General features: G+C 41.7%; 3 protein-coding genes across 5 annotated transcripts; 2 read left to right on the top strand and 1 right to left on the bottom strand.

The window, feature by feature from the left end:
* Positions 1–555: 555 nt before the first annotated feature.
* gabarapb (GABA(A) receptor-associated protein b) lies at positions 556–4,894 on the top strand. Its single transcript, XM_079490669.1, has 4 exons — positions 556–864; positions 3,458–3,536; positions 3,637–3,755; positions 3,862–4,894. Exons 1-4 carry the CDS (start codon positions 583–585, stop codon positions 3,940–3,942), a joined length of 561 nt encoding a protein of 186 aa, XP_079346795.1. The 5' UTR covers positions 556–582; the 3' UTR covers positions 3,943–4,894.
* Positions 4,895–5,888: 994 nt separating this feature from the next.
* gps2 (G protein pathway suppressor 2) lies at positions 5,889–12,649 on the top strand. Of its 3 annotated transcripts, none has more exons than XM_079490667.1 (10): positions 5,889–6,092; positions 6,452–6,569; positions 6,691–6,800; positions 8,367–8,479; positions 8,586–8,665; positions 8,799–8,878; positions 9,465–9,636; positions 9,807–9,893; positions 10,214–10,290; positions 11,991–12,649. In XM_079490667.1, exons 1-10 carry the CDS (start codon positions 6,087–6,089, stop codon positions 12,081–12,083), a joined length of 936 nt encoding a protein of 311 aa, XP_079346793.1. In that variant the 5' UTR covers positions 5,889–6,086; the 3' UTR covers positions 12,084–12,649. The 3 variants fall into 3 exon arrangements, with proteins under 3 accessions (XP_079346793.1, XP_079346792.1, XP_079346794.1); XM_079490666.1 differs by having other exon boundaries at positions 8,559–8,665; XM_079490668.1 differs by having other exon boundaries at positions 5,889–6,569; positions 8,559–8,665.
* Positions 12,650–14,434: 1,785 nt separating this feature from the next.
* On the bottom strand, positions 14,435–16,786 carry LOC306913931 (eukaryotic translation initiation factor 5A-1-like). Its single transcript, XM_079490767.1, has 4 exons — positions 16,622–16,786; positions 16,057–16,161; positions 15,516–15,647; positions 14,435–14,556 (listed from the first exon to the last, which is right to left on the bottom strand). The coding sequence occupies exons 1-4, from the start codon at positions 16,781–16,783 to the stop codon at positions 14,494–14,496; spliced, it is 462 nt and encodes a 153-aa protein (XP_079346893.1). The 5' UTR covers positions 16,784–16,786; the 3' UTR covers positions 14,435–14,493.
* Between the last annotated feature and the right edge of the window lie 42 nt (positions 16,787–16,828).

Genomic DNA, 16,828 nt, shown 5'->3' with positions numbered 1-16,828 from the left:
GTTAAATTAACATGGATTTTACTATATAAATTGGGGTCCCAGAGATAGAAATGCCATTAAATGGGGTTCCGTAGCCTAATGAATGTCAAACTGGGGGTCCTTGAAACTAAAATGGTTGAGAATCACCCAAATCTTCTCTCATAGAGGTCCCTGACTGGCATGTCTTTTCAAATGGGGGTCCGCGGGCAATAAGTGTCCATTTGGGGGTCCTTGACATGAAAAAGTTTGAGAACCAGTGTACTACTACACTACACAGTCCTTTCCACACACAGGCCATGCCACACTTTCTGTCACCATCCCTACTGCCTCATGTGTTAAGGTTTCTGTTTCTATTAGGCGCCTGTGTTACTGCAGGGCCTCGGTCATATGACAAGGACGCCGCTTCACAGCTCTCTCTGCGTCTCACGGCGCAGGGGTTGATCAAAATAAAATAGGACCAAATGACACAAGCCGCAACAGTGAACGCGTACAAACGTCGCCCAAGACACGAAACACAACTCAATTATGGAGTAAACGGTTACTATTGATTAGCAACCCATTGTATTCCGCACAAAACGCAGGGATTTATCCTTTTCCTACGTCATGTTGTTATTGTATCCCTCCGCCGCAGACGCAATAGGAAAACAGCTGAAGCTGCTGCTAACTCTTAGCAACGTTTGTTTGTGTGTCGTGTTTCCCTACTATCAAGGCTTTCAATCGCAGCTCAGTTATTTATCTAAATCGCAAGGCTCAGAGAGACCAACTTTCTTGTCTGCCATTTATCTCTCTCTAACAATGAAGTTTCAATACAAAGAGGAGCATCCCTTTGAAAAGAGACGGTCCGAGGGCGAGAAAATAAGGAAGAAGTATCCCGATAGGGTTCCAGTAAGTAGCAAAACGTTAGCATACTAGCTAGCGAACTACGAACTGCTTGTTCGGCTAAACTGCACCAGAGTATGGTTTCACTCGACAAAAATGATGAATTTCCGTCATATAAACGTGACATCGACACGTTTTTCATTTGAAAATACGCCTTTTCTGCCTTGCTGCAAAGTATAAGGCCTATGTTATGACCGCAGTTTTATTTTTGAAGTTGCGACGTTTTCCACAATCGACTAAGAAATGACGAAACACCGTTAGATTACTACATTATGTACATTTGCTATGGTATTATTATTATTGGCAACCTTGTGTTGTGTCAACATTAGTTTTCTCAATCTCTGGTTGACAGTGTGATTGCAACATCCGCTGGGCATAAGCGTCAAGTTTGTTAGAAAACAACTACCTCTGGTAAACATACACAGGGCCTGCTGCTGCAACACAAATCAGCTGTAAGATTACATTAATTTACTACTCTTCTGGAATGTTTGTTTTTTTCTTAAACATCGCCCGATAAATAACCAAATATTACTTATGTCAACACGGTACCACAGACGAACGTGTACAACAACACGGCGAAATGCTGATAAATCATGTAGAATGTAGATAGACGGTGAGTGGGCTAAATGTATACGACGGCCTACATCTTGAAATTGTATCGGCAGTGGACCCTAAAATAGGTGTTGTTTACGTTGCACTGGCCTCAGGTGGTATTTTAACCCCTTATACAGTAATTAAACCATTGGGTGTCGGTTGTCAATGTGGCCATTTTTTAAATGGTTACTTTATCTGACGTCATAGCTAAGTGCTTGGTTGGTTTCATTAGCCATGTCTGATATCTGGCGTCTGTTGTTTTTGTTGTTGCATTGTACTAGCTGTTGTACTAGCTGGTAATACTTCTACTAGTTACCTAGTAATATTTTTTCAGTGTCATATCATACTCGTAAGACATTATGCTGCATTTCCCTACAGTATAAATTAGAAAGGATAGTTCTGCAGAGCACATAACTACCCAGGCGTGTATGTGTATGTTGTGCGTAAGTTGCAGGGGAGATATATATCTATGACTTTCAACTTTTAACATTTGTGGTAATAATACCCCTTATGAGTAGAAAAAAATGAAAGCTAGTTTGGGGGTGTACTCATCAGAGCCCCCGGGCCATAACCTGCTATTCTAATGTGGGATTCATTGATTGGTTATCGCACATTGCATTACATTATACATAATACATGGCTTTAGGGATAAGAAATTGGCCCCTCCACTCAAGCCAATTGCAGACAGAATATCAAATAGCTGTTTAACGCTGGCTCATTCTCACATGATTGGAGATCACATGTACCTAATTTGGTAGAGATTGAAAAATAAAATCATGCTTGTCGTCAGTTGTCAGTGGCATTTGATGTATTTGTGGCATACTAGGGTCTAAGTGAAATAGTTTTTGTCTGTGTTGCATTGAGGCCCTTCAATTTGTTGAATTCTAAAGTTGATCAGACAATGAAGGACATAATTCTGGGCAGGGGCGGTGTTGTGACTTCTTTGGACTACTGGTAGCATAGCATGCACACATTTTGTTAACGCTGATTGATTGAACATTTTATTAACAGTTTGTACGATGCAGTGATGCAAATATCCTGCATCCATAGACTAACTGTCTAAATTGAGGAAGGATACAATCATGTCACTATCCCGGGTTCCTGACTCCTGTGATGCAATACTGTACTCAGTACTGTACTCTTAACGTCGCTGGCCAACTGGTCCAGGCACAGTCCCGTTCATGACTACCTTTGCTGTATGACTCTCTCTCCCTCTTTCCTGTCCATCTTCACTCGATACTATCAATAAAGGTAGAAAAGCAAAAAAACAAATCTTTAAAAAAAACTTGTTCTCCATTTTCACTTCATCATTCAGAACATTTAAAGGCGTACAGATATACAACTTATATGCAAAAAAAGGAAATCATCAGTTTAGTTTAGAAAAATCATACGCTGGTTTGTGGATCTCCCTCTGGTGTTCTGACTTTGTTCAGTTCATTGACATCAAGGAAGTATTTTGACAGGTAGATGGTATCTTAGTGGTGTAGTGAATCTTGAAGACTTGCAAGTTCCACTGGTTTGGTTTGTGAGATTCACTTGAGATTCTCAAATACAGACACGCACAGGAAAAATATAATCTCTGTCCCTGACCTCGGCCTAGCAGAGATAATTATATATTGAGGGTAAGACCTCCTTGGTTGAACCAGAGACTGAACCGCATTTCTTTATCTTGGGTTTTGTAGATTTTGTTTCACTTGGACCCTTCCCCCGCCCACCAATTTACACTTCCCTACTGGGTAGTAGTGCATCAGTAGTCAACCAGTCTGTTTCCATTCCATGTGTGTGTGTGTGTGTGTGTGTGTGTGGTCTGACCTAACTATAAAGTGTGTGTCTCTCTCCTAACTATAAAGTGTGTGCGTCTCTCTCCTAACTATAAAGTGTGTCTCTCTCTCCTAACTATAAAGTGTGTGTGTGTGTGTGTGTGTTTCTCTCCTAACTATAAAGTGTGTGTGTGTGTCTCTCACTCTCTCTCCTAACTATAAAGTGTTATTTTCTTCCCCCTTAGGTAATTGTGGAGAAAGCCCCCAAAGCAAGAATAGGAGATCTGGACAAGAAGAAATACCTTGTCCCCTCTGACCTTACAGGTAAGGGAACCACCCAGATTCATTATTAGATGGTAAATGTGTCAACACTCTTGAGATATTGTCATAATTGTTAAAATGATCCCCTCATTCTCATTGATAGTGGGCCAGTTTTACTTCCTCATCCGGAAAAGAATTCACTTGCGAGCTGAGGATGCTCTGTTCTTCTTTGTAAACAACGTCATTCCACCCACCTCCGCTACTATGGGGCTGTTGTACCAGGTAGGATTATTCTAATCTATTTCTGTGATAAATGTTAAAGCACATTTTTATGCCAAAACCAAACATTTTGCAGTTGTTTAAAACTGTGTGTCTTTCTGTGTCCCAGGAACACCACGAAGAGGACTTTTTCCTCTACATTGCCTACAGTGATGAGAGCGTGTATGGGGACAGCCAAAGGGAAATGTGATCTTGTCATCACCCTCCCCTCACCCATTCACCCCCACAACCATTTATTGAAATATTAAAATCCAGCTCAGCAGCCTAGAGTTCCCAGAGTAAATGTCAAATGCACTTTCACCAACAGCCCCCTCCCCCCCTCTCAATTATTTGCATCTTATTATTCTTATGCGGTCTGAATTGTATTTTCCTCCAGTTTCCTCCAGTTTTCTTTTCACTAGGGTCTTTGGTTGAGGGTTAAGCGGCCAGTTTTTGTTTTGTGTATGTGATTGTGTAGAGTATTGATCTCACTTTAAAAGACAAGGGAAAAAAGACCTTGAAAAATGGGTTTAAATTAGACCATTGTACTTCTCTTAAAGGCAAGGGATACAAGACAAAGTATGCGAATGTAATTTGGGGTTTTTATTTTATTGTTTATATCTTTTTTGGCTTGGTTTGGTGTTCAGTTTTTTAATATATAGTTTGGTTCAGACATGGCAGGTTTGAGGTTGGACTGCATCTGATCAGAGTGGAAAATTAACAGTAGCCACCAGCCAAAGGCAGGTAAATTTTGTCTGTGGCTGCTAAATTTGTCTATCAGCAACTTTGGCAGGTAACCAACTGCAATACAGGAGTCTCTAAAGTTAACTTGTTCACTTTAACCAAGTTAGTTTCCTGCCTTGCTGATCTTTGAGTGGAGTAGTATAATATAATTCAGACTAAACAATCACCCTTCCCTTTGTTTCTGCTTTCAGTGGTTCAAGATGATTACTTTGAATGCTATTATGATTATCGTTGTTAATTATTGTTAATTTTAGATGGCTTCATTTCTAAAGGTGTCGTAAAGCTGAGTGCAATTTTCTCTTTTTTATGTTTTTCTTTTTTTTTTTTTAAAGAAAATATATGAACCCGGTATAAAGCTGCATTACTGGCTCTTTCTCTCCACTCATGACCATACATGATAAAATGTGATAAAAGCCAAATATTCTTCCTGTCTTTTTTGAACCCCATGGCATCATAGGGGAGGCATGCTTTCAAACTGCACCGCAAAATCTCCGGAGGAAAAATAGCAGATGCAACATGTTAGCTTGTAGATCTGCCATTTTGAGCACGCAACACTCATTTGAGCATTGAGTTGTGGCGAACAATCGCAGTAGTCTCGAATTACTCTAAACAAAAAAAATGCTATGGAAAACGTGGGTAATAAATTCATGCTTTACTTACAGTATATATTGTAATTGATCAGAAACATTTCCAAAATGCACGTGCACTACATTTGAAATGTACAAATTTAGAAGACCGATTCTGATTGCATGTAATTGCAAGGTAACATCTTATAAAGCGTTTTCCATAGCAGCTCTGAAAGGTGAGGATACAACAAATTCAGGAATATTTCATATTAGTCCGCACTGAGAATAGTAAGGTTTAGGTGCATGTTAAGGGTACTGGATGATTGGAATTGACCGATTTAATGGTATTGATTGATTTATTAACAGTTTTGCAGAATTACAGTACATTTCAAGTACAACTCAATACAACAACTGTTAACTGTGAGTGGACGACACCATAAAGCATTACACTTGTTTACAATAGGGCCCACCATTTTCAATTCATCAAAGTACTGGTTTCAAATAAAGCCAAAGTGACCAAAAAGGTGTTTTTGCAACCCTGTGACTACTGTTCATCTAGAAGAGCTACACAGTCTGAATCTGTAACTTGGTTCAGCCTTCTAAGTCTAATCATGACTGCACAATGCACATACAGCCTTATCTGATCAGAGTGAGCTTGCCCACCCTACTTGTTTTTTCTTCTCCATTTTGTAATGTTTGCCTAAATATTAATTCGGTATACACATGCATTAATATCCCAATAATTCAATGCAAACGTGTAGTTAAGACCCATTCAATTGCGATTGGCAGGGCCAGTGGATGGAAACTACAAATTCCATAATTCCATTGGAAGGAAAACCGGAAATCATCTTTTAACACCGGAAGAAGTGCAGTATTTTCACTCGGGCGGCTGTGTTTACATCTATGGTTTACATACATGGTGGATCTGTTATGTTTACGCATTTGAGGGACTTTGTGATTTTATTTGGCTGAATTCCCACAGAGAAAAACAAAGTGAAGACAGAGCGTGGATGATAGGTTCTTATCACACGACTCACTTAAACGAATGAAAGTAAGATAACCGTTTTTAATTTTTACACCGCCATAGTTAGCGTTAGCCCGTTAGCTAGCTATTTTTTTATTTATTTTTAAATCTCAATATGATCGTTAACCAGAAGAACACCCGCCTTACCAACAGAATGTTGTACCATTTACTCGGTTAACGTTTACACAATGAAACACTACCAGTGAACGTTAGCAATAACTGTTAACATAAAGGTTCACGTTAGCCTGTAGCGGGCCCGGATTGAGATCTGCGTTGTTAGCGCTTTCTCACTCAAGTTTTAATTTACAAAGCGACGCCTCTCTTTCTTTGGCACCTATCTGCCTCGTTTATTATCACACGCGTATTTCTCTGTCTCGTCACATAAGCTGGCACCTCCACTGCCTGTCACCATGCCTGCTCTTCTGGAGAGACCCAAGCTGTCCAACGCGATGGCAAGAGCCCTCCACAAGCACATCATGAGGGAGAGGGAGCGCAAGAGACAAGGTGGGTTCCCTTCAGGCCCAGGGTTGCCAAGGAGAAATTAGAGAGAATGTAGTGCACGCACAAATGTGGTTGACAGATATATGGATCGTATAATAATGTCACTATATGACTCCATTCTCAGAGGAGGAAGAGGTGGATAAAATGATGGAGCAGAAAATGAAGGAGGAAGAAGAAAGGAAGAGGACGAAAGAAATAGAGGAGAGGATGTCTTTGGATGAAACTAAAGAACAGGTTGGGGAGACATGTTGTACACCAGGGTTATTGTCTTTTCACACGAGACAACATGGGGAGACATGTACACCAGGATTATTGTCTTTTCACACGAGACAACATGGGGAGACATGTACACCAGGATTATTGTCTTTTCACACAAGACAACATGGGGAGACATGTACACCAGGATTATTGTCTTTTCACACGAGACAACATGGGGAGACATGTACACCAGAATTATTGTCTTTTCACACGAGACAACATAATACGTTTAATGCTAAATACCACGTTGGTGTGCAATGGTAGAACTGCAGTTTTGCCTTATAGGTATTAATATAGCTCACTACAGAGTGCACTACTACAACTTTAGCTTTCTGTGTGTTTAGTTTTCTTTCTAGCAACCAATGGCCCTCATTTATCAAAGTCGTCTAGACTAAATAATGGGTGTATGACAAGATGACTGCAATTGTCTACAATTATCATTCCATCTTGACTTTGACTTGAACGTACGACCCGATCAAATCTCACGCCAGGTCTGAGCGCGTGTAGCGTGTAGGCTTGGCTGCACCTGTTCCATCGTAGGCATGCAGAGCAGCATTGTCTGACCATCTGACAGGCATCCAAACATATGTATTGTATCCACTCCAAAAATGTATACCAGACCACCGGTAGCTCTAAAACTAATAAATAAATTGTAAAGGCATACATCGACGGTCATGTGTCATGAAATTGGTAGGATATTTCCAAGTGTACAAGCAATTAAAAACAATATAACATGTTTACAATACATGTTACAAATTTACAATACAAGTTAGACGCTTAGTCATTCCGCCATTTAAACAGTTCTATACTGGCTCTGTTAAGACACATGAGTGCATACATGCAAACCACGGTGGGAGATCAGAGGTAACCATCCCACCACACACCAGCCGGAACCGGGAGGACGCTACTCCTTTATTTTGCAAAACTGAAGATTGTGCGTGTCTCCACTATCGGTGCACGCTGCTGCTTGGGAGTTAAACTAAAACCCAAACATATTACAAATCATGACGATGTGATTGGTGTTATTCATTTGCGATCGTGACAGGCAGCAAGGTGGGCAGGGGAAACTATTTATCATTGGCTTTCCATACGTTCTTTGGTCGTATTCCAGTTCTTCATTTCGTAAGATCAGGGTGTTTCGAGAATATTTAAGGGAATGTAGTTTAAATGACGGTCAGTTTCAGCAGTGAGATTTATCAAAGCTCAAACCAAATGTACGCTAGGATTGGCTGTGTATATATGTAGCAGTGTGGCTCAGAGCCTCGACCTGATGGTCTCAAACGTTTAATATCTCCCCCTGTCCATAGGGATATCCCTTTGGTCTAGTGGTTAAGATATTGGACTTCCCGAGTTCGAATCCAGGGCGTTACATATACTGTAGGATCGCTTGATAAATCCCACTTGGACGTGAGCATAAGATCATTCCTGGGATAAAAAAATAAGCTGGTTTGTACACTCCATTGATTGATAAATGAGGGCCAATGTGTTTCTCTAGCATGAATTACACTGTCTCGTTGTGGTGGTCCGTCACCTCTCCTTCAGGTGATGAAAATGGGGGAGAAGCTGCAGGGACTCCAAGAGGAGAAACATCAGCTCTTCCTACAGTTAAAGAAAGTCCTCCACGAGGAGGAGAAAAGACGAAGAAAGGAGCAGAGGTACTGAACACATTTATTACATCAGTGCAATGACAATGCTGTGGCGTTATAATGATACCAGGTTGTAACTCACTGAAAGGTTCTATCCGTTAACATCTTTATCCAGCGATATCACAACATTGACGTCTTCCAGCTACCAACCCAGTCTACCTATGCACGCGGGACAGCACCTCATCACCATGCAAAGTAAAGGGTTCTCGAGTTTATGTTTTTATTTAGTAAACCTAAAATCACATTGCTCTTTTCCCCTTAAACATATTTCATCATCTCAGCTATATGATTTTTGTTAGTCTCTCAATGTTTCTCTTTCTTTCCTCAGGCAGTCCAGTCAACCACAACAGACCTGGTGCACTGATGGGAGAGCGCAGCAAACAGCTGTTCCAAACCCCTGTCCTCCCGGTGAGTGCCACACATGTCTAAAGTAGAGGTCTTCACAGGTCCAATTTTACCAACCCGTACCAAAAAATGAGGTGCACGATTATGAAATTATGACCGATCTCCGATTATTTGCAGGGTCATATTTGCTGATACAGATTATGACCGATTCCGATATTATACAGAGGACCACAATGGAAACAAGACATGAAAAACAGAAACGTTAACAGCTGAGAGGTAATTTTGTGCTCAATCTCAGCAGATGCTCTTAAAGAGACAGGCAGACTGGCCGCTCTGCGAGTACAAAGCTATTGACAGTCATGTTGTTATTGCGTCAACAATATCCGTGAAAATTGGGGGGCGGGGGTGATTGACAGCTGTGGCGGCCAATCGCCGGGTCCACTCAGGTTTTAGTCATTACCCGAAGTCCGAGACATACAAGAGCTGCTCCGAACATCCCCGGGACTCCGGGAGTCACTTCTTGTGATTGGAACCGGCTCCGGTTCGGTTCGGATCTCTGGCTTTCCCGAAGACCTCTAGTCTAAACTAAAGCCTATGCTGTTGGAGCAGTGTGTATCCAACCGTTTCCACTTCTTGCACTCTTCTCCAGGGGCGTCATTACCAGACACAGGGTTTCAGCACAAGTTCGGCAGAGCACGGGCAGTTCAGCGGAAGTCAGGGGGTTCATGAGCCCTATGGTGTATCCCAGAGCCAGCATCCCTCCACATATGCCGCCGGACCCTCTGTGCCTGTCAGCTTCGCGAGCAGCTCTCAGATCAGAGGTATGTCTTACACGCATCATGTGTTTAACGTCTGTGAGCGACAACAGGAAACCAATAGCGGAACTATCGGGACGTGCAGTGTGCACAGATCCAGAGCTCAGTCATTAGATTGGTCACATTGCAGCATGATTAATTTAGTGAAATATGGCTGTAATCTCTTCCTCCCACAGGTGGTGCATCTGCATTTCAGGCCATGCAGTACCTTCCCCACCAGCAGACTGGCTATCCTGTCCATGGCCACTTCACCTCCCAGCCAGGTCTGTTCAGCCCCCCCCCCCCCCCCCGTCTTACACATACATTTCTGTATTTTTGTCCTACACAAAGATTCAATTCTCATTGACAATGAATGGAGAATGTACTTCATATGTGGACAATCAAATCGACATGTTACGTCATGATGTACGATAATAAGAGTGCCCCTCACTTCACACGGGTGTGATTTTTCATGACAAGAATTTAATAATTGTATATAGTTAGGATATCTAACCAGAGTAATACTGTCATAAAACGTTGGAGTTATTATATTAAAGAGGTTGTTTTATTAGATCCATTTCCTTTGTAACATTTCCCCTAATAGGATTCATCACAGGAGCGGGAATACCACTCCAGAAGCAGTTGGAGCATGCCAACCAACAGTCAGGCTTCACTGATGCCGTAAGTCCCCGAAACCAGTTGAAATTTGGAGTAGTCCCACACTCCCACTTAATCCTCCTAGTCATGCAGTGGAAAGTCTAGGGGGACATGTTATCACTTTCAGGCTTCTGTAAGAAGTCAAATATTAAGTCCCCTTTTTATTTATTTTTTACTATATACAAAAAGTAATTAAAAATCTACTTTCAAATATTTGTTGGACCTTAATAGTTGGTGTCTAGGGGAGGTTAACATACCCATTAGTTGCTCTAGCCCAAGTTTGGGCATAGGCCACGGAAAAGTGGTTTCCAGGCATCCCGTTCCTGGTCTGGGACAGTATCTCCAGCTGTCCCCATGTGTGGCCAGATCTCTTCACATCTGCACCCAGGTCACGCCGCCAGGTGTTTCTTGGGCTGCCCCTCTTCCTTTTCCCCAGAACAGGGCATATCTTGTGATATTAGATGCAGGCTTGCGAAGCGTGTGGCCAATCCATCCCCATCGTTTTTGGAGGATTTCTTCCTGCTGCCAGTTACTGATTGTGTTAGGCCAGCGGATTTGGAGTATTCTTCTAAGGCAGGTGTTGGATTTTCTTCATGATGTTAACAGTTCTCAAAGTTTCTGCTCCATACAGCAGAACAGGCTTCACCATGGAATTAAAGATCCTGATCTTGGTGTTTATGGGCAGATCTGAGGATCCCCACACATTCTTCAGCTGACAGAAAGCTGCTCTTTCCTTGCCAATCTGAACTTTCACGTCAGCATCTGTCCAGCCCAGTTTATCGACAATACTGCCCAGATAGGTGAAGCTCTCCACCTCCTCTAGTGCTTCACCTTCTAGCACGATGGGGTAACACTGTCCGTGTTCATTTTGAGGACCTTTCTCTTTCCTCTCTGAATGGTGAGGCCAAGGCGTGTTGAGATGGCTGAGACTATGTTTGTCTTCTCCTGCATTTGAGGTTGGGTGTGGAAGAAGGGCCAGGTCATCAGCGAAGTCAAGGTCATCTAAATATGTCCTAGGTGTCCACTGGATGCCATTTATTTTCTGAGCTGTAGTTGTAACATAAACACATCCATACCTAGAGTAATATAAACACATCCATACCTAGAGTAACATAAACACATCCATACCTAGAGTAATATAAACATGAGCTCCAAATGCTTTGGGAGCTCAATATTTAATCGGAGCTAATGGCAGCTTGGAGTTGGCATCAGTGTCATCGTTCCATCCAAGTCTAAAGCCCTATTCATGATGTTCTTTCAGGGTGCCTTGAGACCCATGCATCCCCAAGCCCTCCATGCCTTTGCTTCTGGCCTACTCCCCTCAATGGAAATCCAGATTCCTACGTCCAAGGTAACCCCTTGAGAAATACACAAGCCTCTATCACAATCGCTTGCCTTGAGTACGACCTTAACAGCAAAATGGCCACCCAATACGGTCAGTGGCAAATTATACGTTAAAATGGCACACGCAAATGTAAATAGGCACTTGCTACATGCTGGTTTATGACAATGGTTACGCAACACCTCTCTCTTTCCCCTGGCCCCGTTTACTTCTTCTGGGAAAGACAACGATGGATCTTGCACAAAACAAATGGCACGCACTGTTTTACACCTGTCAACCTGTGATGTGACAATAAAGTTGATTCTGATCACCACTTTAATGTCTTTAGTTCCATTTTGCCTTCTGTAACATTGCGTAACATTTTCCGCAACTGTGTTTCCAGGCCCAGTTCCAGAGCTCTCCTCAAGCAGCACCTCGCCATGCCTTTCTGCCCCATGCCCAGAGTGGACAGAGATTCTATCACCATGGCAAGTGAGCAGGGTTACACCCCACAGAGTAAGCTAACATCATGGTGATCGCTGAGATTTCATTGTCTCACTAAAATATCCAGGGAATCACTTGGTTTAATAACAGAAACAACTTCTTCAGATGTTGTTGTTGTTGTTTCACAGTTTGAAAAGAATAGCCCCAAATTACTGGTTGTTAAGCTTTGTCTCTTGTAAAGTATTGTATGTTCTCTTTGGGCTTTGTTGTGGCCAGAAATCTCCTGGCTTCTTCTCTACCTTTCACATCTGTGCTTCAACATCCAGCTTCAGTTTATATAAATTAAAAAGGATATGCCATGTGTTTGGTTTGAAAATGTTACATCTTTTAATTAAACTTGTCTCATTGTACACACATTGTTAGTTTGAATCTAAGATATTATTGCTGATCTATTGTAATTTTTATTTTAATTACTGTGAAATTGATGGGTTATCTGGGTTAAAGATGGGTTAAAGCCCTGGCCTTAGCCCTCACAAAGCTGGATGTTAACTCATGATATAAAGGCAATTTATCCTGTGACTGTTTTTGTTTTGTTAATTAAATAATTCTTTCTTGTTATTTCTATCTATGCTCTTAAAATATTAAGTAAACAAACAACAAAATCACACAACCTTTCCAACAATGTGTATTATCTTTAATTCTGGCCGGGAAATCAATCTGTGATTTGTATGTACCCAAAAAGGAAGGACACCAAAATGCCATGACTTTTCCCAATCCTACTGGTACTGGATCCCAATACAAAGTAAAAGATGATGTCATATTATCCAGTCATATCTTCAACCTGTTCTGTAGGTAGGCCCTGTAAGGTCCACAGACCACAAATGTAAGAAAAGGAGAAGAGGTTCTTTAGAACCTTTAGAGACGTAATCTGTGAATGAAGAGAAACCTTTGTGTTCTACACCAGTGGTTCCCAAACGTTTTTATGTCAAGGACCCCCAAATTCACACTAATTAGCCCGTGGACCCCCATTTGAAGAGATATGCCAGGGACGAGAAGAGAAGATCTGTACGGCTTTAGCAGTGATTCTCAACCCATGTAATTTCAAGGATCTCCAGTTTGACATGAATTCGGCTACGGACCCCCATTTAATGGCATTTCTATCTCTGAGACCCCAATTCATATTGTAAAATCAATGTTAATTTAACTCCGAGTGTACAAATGGACCCGTTAGGTACACTCTCAGAGTTACAGACCCATAAGGGTCCATTTGGTTCCAAACTATCATTTAGCTCGGGACCCCCTGGAACTCCCTCAAGGACCCCTTGGGGATCCCCGGACCCCACTTTAAGAACCACTGTTCTACACAGTGGTTCAGATATCCAACACAAGCTGGAAATTGAGTTTCTTTATAAATCTTCAACCCTACTTCAGGACAGAAAAAAACACTAGATCTGTATACAATACACTATCCTTATAACCGCTTAATGTAGCTTTCAGGTGATGAAGATGCGCAACAATATTAAACTAGGGCCAGTCACTCTGAAACAACTCACAAGAAAATGCCACATAGAGCACACTCAAAGCAAACCTGGTATGTGATGGGACATGGTGCATTTCTATGCCCACAATTTTGAAAATGAATCACCCACTGAATGATCCAAAACTGAATATAAATAATGTAATTCTAGAGTTGAGGCTTTACAAGAATAAAAGTTACACTACCGCAAACTAGAACTTTATTCAGAGTTTTCAGGTAAGAAAGTGCATGGAGATGCCTGACCCAAAGTTGTAATGACAGTAATAATGCTACATTGCTTTGTGTTGCAGAAGTCAGTACTCAGTGACGCAGAATTGATCAGGCTGTAAAATAAAGTCTTCTAAGAAATACATTTAGCTACACAATCCAGACATTTGCTCAGTACAGGTTCATCATGAATTACCATTTATCCTGTAAAATAGGAAGGTTATGATCTTGGCTTTACACAATAATAAAAATACATATTGTACTAGCAATAGTGATTGCCAAAAAATGTCAGTTTTGCTATGGGAGAATGTGCAAAAACATGTTTTGATGGATAACAAAAAGGAATTAGTGCAAATGCATTATATATTTCTGAACATTTTACATGGGCAATGTTACTTTGTAACATAGTAAGTCAAACGTAAAAGAGGGTTTAAACACCATGGTAACAGACTTTCCTCTTGGTGACCACAGTTGCCTTCCCCTTGGTCCACTGTTGAACAGCACATACATATTATACACACACACACACTGAACCAGCATGGCACATTCTGGTGTCATGTGATAACATACATAACATACATACATCCATGCGCGCGCGCGCACACACACACAGCCAGCCACCTTTCTTCAGGCAGGCTTGAGTCAGGCGGTTGGCAGGGTGAAGGGACAGCTATAGGTTTCGGTACTGCCAAAGCACTCGTTATTTACCTGCAGTGCTTTATTTACCTAAGGCTTTGATGGCAATTGCTGTCTCCTCTTCCATCGCATGTAGGACTGTAATCTGAAAGGAGGACATGTCAGAAACCAACATGGTGGTTGAGTGAGTCTGAATGAGCCTGATGTTAGATTGGTGTGACCCTGAATATTAAACATATGAAAGTATCGTATAGCATCCCTGTTCTGGGGCAAACAATTTGCAAGCTTTGTGAGCTTGTAGATCGGCTAAAGAGATTTGGTGTTGAGGGAAAAAAGGTGAGGGTCAATGAAGTATAGAGCGTAGCAGTTTGGATTTAGAGCTTTAAAAGAAATCCCTTAATTTTCTCCATAGGACAGCAGTTCCCAACCTTTTCTGGATTCAGAGCCCACTTTAAAATATCTATGTAGAAAACAAAGGATGAACAAGGGATTGTTACTTCTGACTGACTACAGCGCCGGTGCCAATTTGCCAAACAGGCCACTGTTACGCTCCATATAGGATTTAAATGGTTTATCTGTTCCTTCCATTGTGCTGCTGATTTGCCCCATGTCTTGGTCGGGGTTTAATCCATAGATAGACCACAAAATCCCACTACATAATATCACAAATAAATGGTTGTGCGCATGCCAAACAACATACAGTCTGTATACAGTTGTGAAATCCATAAATATAGATTTTTATCACCCTCATTTGTCATGGGTAGCCATCTGAGGGCCAGCGTGTCTGATGCAGCCAGGCCAAAGTTTACCCATAGGGCCAGGTTTACCCATAGCCTTATCACAAAGACGATGGGAATAGTGTTTGATAAATATTACTTTAATGAATTCATTACTGTCAATGAAGAGCTGCCTGGGTGATTATGCCATGCCTTGATTTCCCTACAGTGTGGGGAAGGAGTTGGCTGATAAAATACAGCCATTTTGCGAACCGTTGAAACTTTTAAGCTATATTTTGGTTCCTTTGCAGCTAAATAAGCTTGTCTTCTATAAACAACAATTACATATTTCAGATCACAATCACAGCAGGTGACAGACAATACTGACCAGCATCTCCTCTCCAGCTTCATGCTTGCTCTCAATCTCTTTGCCCAGGTCTCCATCTGGAAGCTTCAGGTCCTCTCTCAACTCACCAGAGTCCTGGAGCAGGGTCAGATAGCCACCTTGAATCCCAATCAGCTAGAGAAACACAGAGAGGCTCCAGCATGAGGGATGAGAGGGCAGGACAGAGGAGAAATATGATGAAGAATGGAAGGGGTGTAGGAGGGGAGAGGATGCACATCGTACTGGTTTGATTGCCAGTTTTGTCATCAGTACTTTAAATACATCAAATAGTATAGTCTTGTCTATAAACACCAGCATATACTGTAAAATTAGATTACAAATGTAGAATGAACCGTCTGTGGGATGAAAAACGTGTAAACCCTTTTCCACCGGGAAGAATGTAGGTATGTGCACTTAGTTTAAAAAATGTAAACCCTACAAACTTAGGTCCCCCAGGGATCTATACATGGTCCGCTACTTCATGTGGTAAATTTAACCCCCCCGCCCCCCTCCCTCCAGGACTGTCCCAGGTCCCAGGACTCACCTGATAATCCATCCTCTTGATGTTGGGGACATCCATATTGTGAGTGGAAGGACAGATATCCTCATGCTTCTTACCAGAGAATATGTCAATACCCACCATGTGGACCTGCAAGCACAAAGGACAAGATCGTCTGTGTAATCTATGTCTTATTGGCCAACTGTGCTGCCATATATGTGTGTAAACTGACTTGGTCATTTGTCCATTATGGGTTCACGCACACATAACACAACAATGTAGACAATACGAACTAATATAGGTCACATTCTCCCTCCTCTAGTTCATAGAAGGAGGATATATTTAACATATTGTGTACTTCTATTGTGTATTTCTGAGGGGACAGATTGGTATTTTCTCAGTATTGCATAGTTACGCCCATGTCTGTTTATAAACTTTATACCTAAGCTTCTGAGAAGTGCTGAGCATGCCAGACACCCTAACCCTAAATACTGAAAACTAGTTGTGCTGAGTTTGCACATGCTGTTTCAGAACAACAACAAATCGCCATAATTATCTCACCTTTTGTATTTCCAAGTCAACTCCCACAATTCTTAGCTTATAGGCTTACCTTGGCATGACCGTGCTTGCCAGTCTTTGAAGTGGACATCTCGACAATCTTGCAGGGTCGGCCTTTCAGGACTACAAATCCTTTCAGGACTACAAATCCGTTTTTGCGCAGGGCAGAGCACTGCATGGGAAAGGTCTGGAAGTCCAGCTCTGCATCTGCCATACCTGCTGAAGAGGTCGCAAGATATTGATGCTCAGTGAGAACATG

This window comes from Electrona antarctica (genome assembly GCF_951216825.1).
Source record: "Electrona antarctica genome assembly, chromosome: 21".
Taxonomy (NCBI): domain Eukaryota; kingdom Metazoa; phylum Chordata; class Actinopteri; order Myctophiformes; family Myctophidae; genus Electrona; species Electrona antarctica.
Note: the sequence above shows the minus strand (reverse complement) of the source record. Positions and strands in the feature narration are given on the sequence as shown.